Source organism: Scomber japonicus, chromosome 3 (assembly GCF_027409825.1).
Source record: "Scomber japonicus isolate fScoJap1 chromosome 3, fScoJap1.pri, whole genome shotgun sequence".
Taxonomy (NCBI): domain Eukaryota; kingdom Metazoa; phylum Chordata; class Actinopteri; order Scombriformes; family Scombridae; genus Scomber; species Scomber japonicus.
The window spans coordinates 10,315,417-10,327,537 of record NC_070580.1 but is presented as its reverse complement, the minus strand read 5'-3'; the positions used below and the strand labels follow the sequence as shown (position 1 = coordinate 10,327,537).

General features: G+C 42.4%; 1 protein-coding gene across 1 annotated transcript in view; it reads left to right on the top strand.

Annotated features, from left to right (window-relative positions):
- suclg2 (succinate-CoA ligase GDP-forming subunit beta) overlaps window positions 1–12,121 on the top strand; it is a 96,301-nt gene that overhangs the window by 31,105 nt on the left and 53,075 nt on the right. The window contains exons 3-4 of the mRNA XM_053315137.1: window positions 9,590–9,689; window positions 10,731–10,821. Coding sequence (XP_053171112.1) covers window positions 9,590–9,689; window positions 10,731–10,821 — 191 coding nt within the window. The remainder of the gene's footprint in view (window positions 1–9,589; window positions 9,690–10,730; window positions 10,822–12,121) is intronic.

The following is a 12,121-nucleotide window of genomic DNA, read 5'->3' as shown; positions in this document are numbered from 1 at the left end:
CAACAACAGTTTTTGGAGATCGCCGACAAAAGCCCCAGATCAGAAGCAAATCGGGGCTATGTGTCGCTATGTGTGAACTGTTCAAAGATGCAATCCGAGAGCTTGCTGATCCCTCAAAGGTATCAAGCAGGCTAAATATCTGCACCTGTCTAGGAGTTCAGGTCCTTTAGTTTGCAATGAGGGTGGCAATGAGCTATAGTCAATGAAAGCTTCTTACTTCTCTGACAAGACAGATTCATGTTGGATTGTGAAAGATCTTGTATTGTGTGACCCCCCACCCCGATCAAACATGTAGTGTGCAAACGTCAGAGTGTCCATAGCATGACACCCTTCTGAATGATAAGCAGTGATAATTTATGATCAAATAGTGTTTTTTCTCTAGTTCTTCTAAGCTAAAATGATACAAAGTGCCTCTTTACATGTGGTTGTTAATTTCTTGGATTTAAGATGTGCAGTGCATCAGGTCACAAATCAAAGAGACATGCAGAAGCCGTGTCGTGGGTGTCGAGTGGCGATATGCCTCTGTGGCACATTAGCATTGCTCATGCTTCACTTGCTCTTTGTGTTATTGTGTCCCAACACTTGCTCAATGATAGAGCCATTATCTGGATAATTCTGGCCCTAAATTGCATGTTTTATTAAGACTATTCCATGCGTCATTGAGCAGTGAATTTGTAGGAAGGAATACAATGATTTTTCTCACTCCAGCTGCCTTTCCTCCCTTCCTTCCCTTTTTTTGCTTTTTCTTTTGGAAGTGTTGTATAGGGCCTAGGTCCCTTGTCATCTAGTTCTGTTAATGCTCTTTTCTGTGTGTGTGATACCGATACTGTCTCACAAATGACTAAGAAACATTTTGGACATATAGCATTTTAATCATCCACGGAGTGAAAAAAAGAAAGAAACTTAGAGCAGTACTACAAACCTCATGGACACACTGGGCCCACTTTCCCTTTCAACAAGGGACAGACAAATATATTACTGTCAAACATGGTTAAAACATGGACCATGGCCAGATCATTGCTCACTGCATATCCCCTCCCTCCTTGTTCACACTGTCCCCACTGGAGCCTCCTCGTTCACTTCAACACTTCAAGCGCCTTTTAAGACCACTTTCATCTTCCCCCTTCAGAAAATGAGGCAGAGTCTCTGGTGAAAAGCGCTGACAGTAGCAGTTAGCGCGGAGTAGAGTTGGCTCAACCAGAGCCCTTTCACTTTTGTCTTTTGTCTGAAGTGGTGAGACATAAGACGACCCTCTTAGAGCTTTGCGCGTTTGTGTGCGAATATACACCAGCTGGAGCCCGCGTCACATCCTTGTTGGTCCACTGGACGGAGGCCACTAAGGCAGCTGCTCATCTATAGAGGCAACTCATCTCACTTAATAATTGGTTGTTGAAGTTCAAAAGAAAATGCAGCTTCAGTCTTATGGGATATTGCAGTGGCATTGTCGCCAACCATTCAGTTGAGCGATGGTACAGTAGCCTGTCCGTGATTGCGACAGTGACAAGGGAGGTCTGCTTAATGATGTTCATTTCAAATGGACGAGCTTGTGAGTCACTGTGGGAGGAGAAGTTAACTGAAAACATGAGAGCCAAATGATCTCATACGTACTTTATGAAGTTAAACAGCTATGTCGACAAAAGAAGCTCATTAACTCTATTTATAGTGATGTTACCTGCAACAGCACCAGATGTGGTTTCAGAGTTAGATAGGAGAATAGTTGAGAGTGCACTTAAAACTTTTTTTCTTTTTTGCCTTTAATTGATTTGAGACTATCTACTATGATGTCACCTGGCTGCACACCAAATTTCCTTGATGTGGGAATAACAATTATATATGAAATACATTATATAGGAGTATATATAGTACTGTTGCTTTTACTTGATGTCTCACCTGACAAACCATCACTGCTGCAATGGATTGTCAGCAAATTTCTTCTTTATTATCTTAAGAGTAGCATCTTCAGCTGCTGCACAGAGCGTCAACCTACGCCAACACGTGATGCGCTGCTGCCGATGTGTGGGTTTAGATAGGAGGAATTGGGGGCAGCTGCTTTCCTACACATGGTATGCTGCTTCTGTGTTTTGAGTTTACAGTCAAACACTAAGCAACACCAAACCCTGTACATGTGTCATTACATTTGACGTATTCTTGGCTTTTTATCGCCCTTGTGCAATAATGCACTTGTGCACTAATGGCATCAGTTAAGTGAAACTAATGCTGTAAAAATAGATGTTTGATGTCTTGATCAGTTGAGATGCAGTATATGTGACAGCAGGTCTATCAACAACACTACATTTGGATTTAGCTGTTTCAAGTCTGGAAGCTTTTGCTCTCACTTATACTGAGACGACTGCTGGCATTCAGCCACTAAGCACCGTTTTGTGTTTGACCACTTTGCTCTGAGTACATACTCAATTTTCTATCTTTGTTTCTGTGTCAACTATACACTGCAAAATGTACAGTCCTTTTGCATAAGGAATAAGTACATAAGAATAGTAAGTTGTTTGAATTCACACGACTGCTCCTTGTTTATTTGTGCGGAATCTTTGGCTATTGTCACTGAAGCTCATGTATACTTATTAGGCTAAGCTGGTCTTCTTGACAAATGTACAACCATTAACCGTGCTGCTGCTGTTTACGTGGCGAATACTATAATAACGAATACCTAAATGGGTTTAAGTTCATTTACATTGGTATTAACTGGTATTGTAAAGTCAAAGCAACATCGCTCTTTCTTTAACACTACCCACGTAGACTTTTCCTTTCTTTGTTTTTAACCCTCTCATCTATTATCTCATCCCCACTCCTTCAGTTTTTTTCACTCATTTGCTTTTCCCCTTTCGTTCTCATTTCTCTTCAGTGTTTTATTGCCCTCTCCTTCTCCTCCACTGTGTCGTTCTCCCTCCGTCTTTGAATATATCGTCAAACACCCTTCAATTTATGCCCCGTCCCTATGTGAAATAAACATAGCACTACAACAGTACCTTAGTGTCCTCGTTTGCCACTTCGATCACATTGTAGAGATAATAAATGAGTGCGGGAAAGTAGCTGGAGTGAGCTCAGCACCCCGCTCCCCTGCTGGGCTTCTGCTGACGGACGGAACAGCTTTTGTGCCATCGGAGGCCTGGTCTGTCACACAGAGAGACAGATGTTAGTCTGCAGTTCTCCTGTCTCCCCTTCCTGCCAATATAATACACGCCTACGTATAATATACACAGGCACAGCGGCCCACTGATGCTACAACAGCTTCATTGAGAAACATGTTTTAGGCTGTGTGATAACTGCATTTGCATATTTTGTATATGCAGGAATGTTGAGAATCCACAAATGATGAAGCAAACAGCCCTTACAAAGAGCTCAGATACATCCACATGTGCCCGCCCAGATACAGTACAGTAGACACAGTACTCTGACCTCTCTAAGGACCTGTTGTCAACCCATACATTAGCTGGCTCTTAGGTCTCTCGTTTGTTAAGAAAAAAGCAATGCATCTGAAATTGTCTTAACAGCTGTAAATAGGCTTTGCAGGGTAAAGCGGCCTGTCTCTCAAAGAGCTGATTTCTGTAAGCTGCTTAGTGTTTCTACCTCCTCATTACGCACCCTAACCTATTCATGTCGTGGGTGAGACGTGGAATTATTCCTTACACATCCTTTCTACCATATTAGGATGATACTAATGTGCCAGTAGAAGTGTGCATGTAGCCTATTATTTGTTGTCATGGTATTTTGCATAAACGCGGGCTACCTAGTAGTGTTGGCGTGACTAGGGAGTTGAGAGTTTATTCAGATTCAGCAATGGGAATCATACTCGTGGAGCATAATGTCAAAACACCATTGTGCTTCTGTTGTAGGTCGCTCCAACCATTAGGCGTGCTTTTTTATCAGTTCATCATGCCGAACTGATGGAAAACTCCACAGTCAATAATGAGAAGTGAGCAGCTCATGTTTGTGTGTACTGTCGGTCACTTATTGAAACCATTTTAATGGAGATTTTGCCGAGCGCTCTGTTGTCTGCAAACCCAGAGTCAGTATTTTAGCTAGTTAACTGTCTCACGATGTGGCTTGAAAACAAGCAAATGTCTTCTCAGAGGCTTCGTCCTGAGACAAATCATTCTCCATACAGATGCCCTCGTTCTCATTTAGCTCCCATCATTCCACAACACCATTATCATTACCGTCACCCCTCTGGTTGTATGGCAATGAAAAACTCTCAGCCAGGGGTTTGAACTGCAACTCTCTGTCACTGAAAGGAGACCGGGGCCAACTCAGGATGTCATTAGAAGTCTTATCTGTGTCTGAAAGCCAGGTGGACTTGTCTTCTAATGAGGACTCAGCTGTCACACAAGTGGTGACTGGAGGAGGTGTCACACAGAGGTGCCGCTGTCGGTCCAGGACGCCGATATGCTCCTCCACTGAGTAGCAGTGAGGTGGCATCGTTAGAGGGAGAGACGGATACAGGCATAACCAGACAAGACAGAAACATGGTAATGATATATTTAGTTGTAGCAAACAAAGAGGTCAAATTGTTGTTATCTGTGTTAGCTTTTATTTTGTCCAAATCTGTGTTTGTGTCTTATTATATAAGTACCAGCATTTGCTCTAGCGGACATGCCGGTAGCAAGAGGACTTGGCAGTGCATGGTTAGGATTTAGCACTGTTTGGTATACTGCTGTGGAAAGAGGCATTATATTTTCAGGTTGTCTGTTCGTCCATTCCATTCTTGTGGACGCAATATCTCAGGAACACCTTTAGGGGGATTTCATCAAATTTGGTCCCACTTGGACTCAAGGATGAACTCATTAGAAAACATGTTTTTTGGCCATAACTGAAGAATTCATAAGCTAATCATGACAAAGGCACACAAGTATGTATAAAAATGAAATGATAAAACGATGATGTTTTATATCAATAAGGTCAGCTTCACTGTGGCATCATAATGGTGTACAGAAACCCTTTTCTGGCAATCAAGCTAATCAATACAAATGTCGGGTGCATAAGGGGAGATTGTGACCATATTTCACATTTGATCCGATACTGAATTGATGACTAGAGCCCTACAGATATATTGGTCCGCCAACATTATCGGTCGATATTGGCCTGTCACAGATATATTGGTGTCAGCATATATGTTGTCTGATTATGTGTCCATATTTTTAAAAATTCTTTAAAGTTATATAGCCACAAATGTATATTACTGATGTCACTTGTCACGATAATGTTTATTCCTAAACTGTAAAATATGTCTCCATTACATTTATTTGTCACAAGTAATTCCCACATTTGATGGATCATCCTTCATGTATATATTCTACAGGTGTATATATAGGCCTATATATCGATATCAGAATTGTTTTACTCCTTAATATCATTATCTGCATCTGCCCCAAAAGTCAAGTATCATTCAGGCCTTATTTATGACACTAATCTGTGTTGTCCACCTTGAAACTGTGGTATAGATGTAAGCATCCACTTTGACTGGTTAGCAGAGCCACACAACCACAACACAATAATTGTAGTTGACTTTTCATCGTCAGCTGAACAGGCAAACATGTTTTAGCTTTAAGAATTTCAAAGCCATTATATATGTCAAGACAGATGAAAAACTGCAGGTTTTATTTTCTTAGCATTCCTTTTTGGTTCACCTGCCATCGCTGCATGACTGGAGAGCCATTTTCCATCTGACCTTTTTTGGCAGCCTGGCAGAATTTTAAATGGTAAAAGTTTATGGAAAGCTGAACTCGTTCAAGATAATATCTGCTTTACCGCTGCGGTTAAATGAAACCATCACAGAGGACGTCTAAACATTCAACACGACCTGTTCCATTTACTGGCTCTGTCGCTGCCAATGTGTAATTAAAACATAATGTGGTGGCAAGCTATTACACCGAACACTGCGCAGAAGTAAGTACTGGCCTAACGTGACCTTTCTCTACATGTGTTAATGATAGGCACATATTCTCTTCTCTGCTTATGCTATTAGGAAAGCTTATCAGAACAGTTTTAAATCATTAGTATCCTGCATTGCCAGTGGTAGTTTTTTTTTTTTTTTGCTACAGTAGGCTATGAGCTTATTGTTCCTAATATTAGCGAGCCATGTATGTGACACAGTAAAAAACCCTGTGGCTGAATGAGTCAAACACTAGAGCTGCTCCAGTAGCTTTCTGCGGCTATCAATACGCAGTTGACAACATAATTGAAGTTATTTAAAGACATGCCATGTGCCACTAGATGGAAGCAAATAGAAGCCCAGGTTGTTCTTTCTACCTGTAGTACCCTAACCCTCTGAATTATAATTATGTTTCGATGCTGGTAACTAAATCCAAAAAAATATTGTGAGAAGAATAATTACGCCTACAGTTTTTGCTTTTTAATGGTCTTGTAGACTGACATTTGAGACCTTTCCTTTTTTTTTCAAAGACTAATTTCTTCTTTTTTGGCAGCAATCAACACTCCAGCATCATAACCCGAAGGTGTACTGACAGGATGAGCGCAGATACTGAAAATGAAAATGGAGATGTCTTTTTTTTTTTTCTTCCTTCCCTCTAGTGTTGATGGCATTTATCCATAGCAAGGCCTCAGACTTTCTGTGGTGTTTGATTGTGGCTGTGCGTGCTTTTGTGTTTGTTTTTTCTCTTCTCCCAAGAGTTTGATTAGTCTTCTCCATTTAGCCGCCACATTACTTTCATTACAGCACACATACACGCTGGGGAGGGATGCCCTGATCTTTTTCTCATTCACGCAGATGGTAGCCATGTCTTACTCAGTCTGTATTGGTGCACAGCCTACATCTGTACCTCGCCAGCTACCAGCTACCACCCCCCACCCCCCCATTGGCACAGCCCCGAAGGCTTAATTAAATATCAGACCAAAGCTAACTCTGCTGCCGGCCACCCATAGGCTACATGGAAAAGGGGAGATTTTTTAAAAAGTACATAGACAGAAAGAGGGTGAAAGAGACACTGATTGTTGAAGCAACATCCTCTTTACTGCTGTCTTTGGCAAGCAGACTGGGCGTTGATTTGCACTCATTACTGGGAAATGAGTAAGGCCCGAGGATGATGACCGCATTACTCCGATCGCATGTGATGTGTCGGGAGATGTTGTGCAATGTTAATCTCCTCCCCCGTGTCCCCAAGATACAGGAAATAAATGGAGATGGAAATCTTACTCCCCATCTTCACAGTGGGCCACGTATGATACAAATGGATGCAGAGAATCGATTATGCAACGATGGCTCACTCCCCTCCCCAAGAAAAAAATGATGTTCATTCAGCTAATAACCCAAGCATTTTCTGCAGGAGGTATTTCTAATGATTATGGTCGCCCCAAATAAAGACATCATTTCCGTATGTGGTGCATCAGAAATCTGTGTATTGCTCACTCGCGGTAATGAGAGCATACATTTTAAGGAAGCACTTCGCCATCTGATAGAACATGTTTTGAATTGGTTCTGCGTCAGCATTCATTCATTCATTACCTCTCACTTTACTGATTTTAATATTGCATCCTATACCGTATTGAACAGCTTGAGCTCCGACTCTCCAACGCCGCCCGTCCGCGTCTCCGCTGATTAACTTCAAACACGTGCCCCTTCCTTCCACTCGTCTTCGTCCAAGTGTCTGGGTTGAACATAAAAGCATGACTCGCCCTCTGATTTTTACATATACTACTCTTCCTTTTTTTTCTCCCCTCCGTCCACTCCCCACTCTGCTCTGCACTCATTAGGAACCCAACCTTTATCTGGAGTGTTAGAGGCCATCTCATGTCTGTCATACTACCAGATAATGGTCGCCCTGCTCCTTTACCATGCACTGTGCTCTCTGTGATCTTTGAGGACATCATTATCCTCTCCGTGTATTTTCAAAAGAGAACAGCGTTTCATTGTAACCAGAGAATTTGGTATGATTCTACAGAGATTGTTTTTCCATCAGAACATCTCCTTCAGTCTTTGAGATGCAGCATGCCTACGTTTTATCACATTATATCTCCTGTTCCTCCTGTTTTGTTTCTCATTTTATAGTTACCTCTTATAATCAGCATATAAGTCCTCCAGTGCCCATCCATAATCGCTGATATTGCCACAATATCTTGTTGTGTGCCGCATAATAAGCAGGTTTGCTATCAATTACTAGTGCAGCAGGAGTGAACACCTGCCTCGTTTTCACCCCATTACCTTCCCTGGCACATTACATGCCTTTTAATACATTTAATATACCTCCGCTTTAAAACCATATCTTGCTTTTTTTTTTTTTTTAAAGGTCCTCATCATGTGTCAATAGTCTTACCTTTCTCCACACCTCCAACAATGCTATCTCCCTGTTGGGGCTACATCTTTGTTCTTCTACTTGTTCCCTTTTTTTCTTGTTCCTCTCCTCTTTAAAGGAAAAGTCATTTTCTCTGTGCCGTCCCTCTCCGCTGCACATGCCCGTAGGACACTCTATTTCATCTTGCTTTGAACTCTTTTTAATTTTGCGCAGTAGCAGTTTTTTATTAACATATTTATTCATTTATGACTCCTCTCAAAGCCCTTTGCATACGAGCGCACCTTTATTCTCTCGTTCTCTCTTTCTCCCCTCACAGCTCTCCACAGAGAACGGGCCTCACTAATGCAGTGTTAGTTTAATCCCTGCCACCTTGTCAGAGGCTATTTTCTTGGGGTCTTTTTTTTCTTCTTACTACTACTACAGCAGAAAGTGGAGCCAGAGGTTGTTTTTTTTTAAAATACCTCGACTCGCCACGCTCCTGCTCGACGTTCTCCCACCTATAGAGCTCCGCTTTTCACACCAGCAAGTTAGGAGCTTTGTCTCCAGCCTCCAAGGGCAAGGCACGCTTCGTACGCCAATCGGCACGGCGCGGTGGATCATCCCCTTCCACTCTCCTTACCGCCTACTTCCCAGCCCGATGCCAGCCACCTGTCAATGGCTGAACTCCCCCCACCTAGATAATAATAACTTAGTCCGAGACCATCTTCCATCAGATGTCCTCACACCATTAGAATAGGAAGATTGTGGGCAGGATGCTGAACAGACAGCTGAGGGGCCTCCTCCTGATGTGCAAAAGGTGGCAGTGACAGCAAAGGGGATGCAGGGTGGTTATATAATTGGAGCAAGGTCATGGGAAGTTTTGCCAATAGTAGTGCAGTTCTTGTTTTCCCTCTTCTTGGACTGAAAATGCTAGTCATGAGGAAACATACCAATTAAACCTTTATAAGCGCATATGGTATGTGGAAAATATATTTTAATGACCATTTTATGCCCATTTTCACTGTGGGAAGTGTCATTCACGCAGTACATTTTAATTATAGGTCTTAGATTACGATTTTCTTCTAGATGGGTGCTGTAGTCCAGAGTGTAAACCAATTTTTTTTCTACACTCTCTAATCGTTTCACACTTCACATTCACCCCCTCTTTCTTTTCCTCTTCACATTTTTTTCCCCTCAATCAGATGGACAGATAAGTGGCAGACTCAAGGGGGCCTTCAAGGTGCAGAGCCTATATCTTAAGTGCTCTTGCCTCGCTTTGTCTGTCTTTCTTCTTCTTCTTTTGTCTCCTCTCACTCTATCGGTCTCTCTCTCCCTCTCTCTTCCAGATGCCAAAGAGATTGTGCTGAAAGCTCAGATTCTGGCTGGCGGCAGAGGCAAGGGTGTGTTCGACAGCGGCCTTAAAGGTGGAGTGCACCTAACGAAGGAGTGAGTATGTCCCCGTGCGCATTTCACACTGCGAGTTAAAGCAGGAGATGCATATTATTTTCTCATACGACAGCGGCTTTTAAAGTGAAGAGGCTCAAAGAGCTCTCTGAAGATGCTCCCTAGGCACAAAGACACAGCCAGGATTGCTTTAGCTGCAAATAAACAGTTTTTTTTCTTTCTTCCAGTGTCTCATTTTCATACAACTACCCTCAATTAAATGTTGAAAAGGGGATTTTAAGGACGTCAGAAGTGTTATGCACCACACACTGAGCTTCCCTGATTAGGTTTTGTGCTGCCACTGAGGTTTATTTTGTTCTAGCTTAGAATTACAAAGTCTGATGGGTGTATTCCTCCAATGAGGGCTCACACTCAAATCTTCTGCATTTTTCAAAAGGCTAAACAACAACTTGAAAGAGCTTTTCTTTGCTCAGACGCCTGCATTTTCCTTCCACCATGTTTCCAAGTACTAAACTATGTGCTATCTCTTTTTAAGTAAAGGCTCCAACCACTTACTGCCGCCTTTTATGGCAAAAAAAGGTGATTTATGACAATTGTCCCAGACATGTATCATCGTCACCCTACTTCAGGGTTCGGAATGGCCAGGAACTTTTTTAAAGTGAGATACGCTGAAGTTCATTGTCCCCAGACAATGACATGAGCACACAGTTCACCTTAGTCTCATCTATCAAAGGATGAGTCCAACTCCCGGCTTCATTTGTATTCACTTACAAAACCAGAGCAGGCTTACAGGAACAGGCCGCTTTTAAACAGAGAGAATAAGTAGAGGTTCATTCACAGCGATGTGTAGATGGACCAAAGTGTCTCCAAACGCTTGCTTTGTCAGAATATGTTACATTAATGCACAGGAAGTGCTCTGGCATATCTCTCTTCAAATGAACAATGCTCTCAAAAGATAAAGAAATACTTATTCATGTGTCAGCTCACTTGCTTTGTTTTCATTCTGCATTTCCTACGTGGTTTTTATTTTTATTTTTATAAATTAAGACTGATACAGTTGAATCTGTAACTTGTCTTCCACAGCCCTGCGGTGGTTGGCGAGCTAGCCAATAAGATGCTGGGCTTCAACCTGACTACCAAGCAGACACCTAAAGATGGAGTGAAAGTGAAAACGGTGAGCCACTGCACAGAGTGAAGGAAAGATATACTGATATACTCTGCTTTCCTTTCGTTTAGTGTAGTTTTATTTTCTGTATCTCTGACCTCATTTCAAGGCATTTTGAGTCCAGTAATGCAATTCTGTAAAATTAATGACTGTGACGGCAGACTGGCTCTGTTTTGTTTTTGCCGTTTTTTGCTAGTTTTAAATAGTAGCTGTCCACTGTTGTTTACTGTGGGTGCGCTTGGCTTGTGTTATGGCTCATTGCATAAATTGAACCAAGCCCACTGTGAATTTAAAGTGTTTGGTAAACAACTGTTTCTGTGTGCCACTAACAAGCAAGAATATCATTTTTCTACTTGCATGCTGCATGTAGCAACTCCACAAAACAGACATTTCCAGGTGATGAAGCCTTCTCTCTGTGGCTTGTGTGTTGCTCTCTCTTTTCTCTCGCTCTCCTTCTTTGTCTCTCCCCTATTTTCGTTTGCACCTACAATCCCATCATCCACCCAACACCTGCTCCTGCTGCTGAATCTAGGTGGAATCAAATGAGTGTCAAACCTGTCGTTTTATAGAAAGCGCTTTCGGCAAAGAAGGTTCACAAGCTTCACAAGAATTATCCCTGTGTCTCAGAGGCAGGAAGAAAAGACCAACAACAAAAATGGACAAAACTCTCATTTGATCAGAGGGAGAAGAGACCTCTCAAATTGTCCATCTAACTCTCAAAAACATCCTCTGATGCCTGTAGCGAAGAAGAAATCAGACCAGGCAAGAGCAGCCACTGACTGACCTGAAGGATTGAGTACAGTGATGGTGCAGGCAGAACCTGGTGTGTCAGATGACTGCCAGAGCTCAGCTGTCAACCTGCCAATGGAGCTTGAATCAACACTCGAGCCTTACTGCACAGCATAGCACAGCAGATCAGGGATCACCATTGGAAAAGGGGCAACCCCCCCCCCCCCCTCCCCTGCATATCCTACAAAGATTTTGCTGTCAGGGTGCTGATAGAGGGATGAGAGGAAAGATAAGGGAAGGTGAGCCGGGGTGTAAAAGATGAATGGGGGGGGGGAGAAAAAGACAAAAAGGGGTGTGAGAGTGGGTGTAGAATGTGTTTAGTTTGACTAAAGGAACGGGCTATAAGTCAAACGTGAATTTGAGAGAACATTTGAGTGACTGGGGGAAGACCACACTTGAAAAAAGAGATAGGTACGATGTCTGTTAACATAGAGGAGAGCATCCATCATCATTCAGTGGGAGATAGGGTGGAAGGCTTGAACCCTAACACTCTATCCAAAAAGCCTGCAGCCCCATTAAC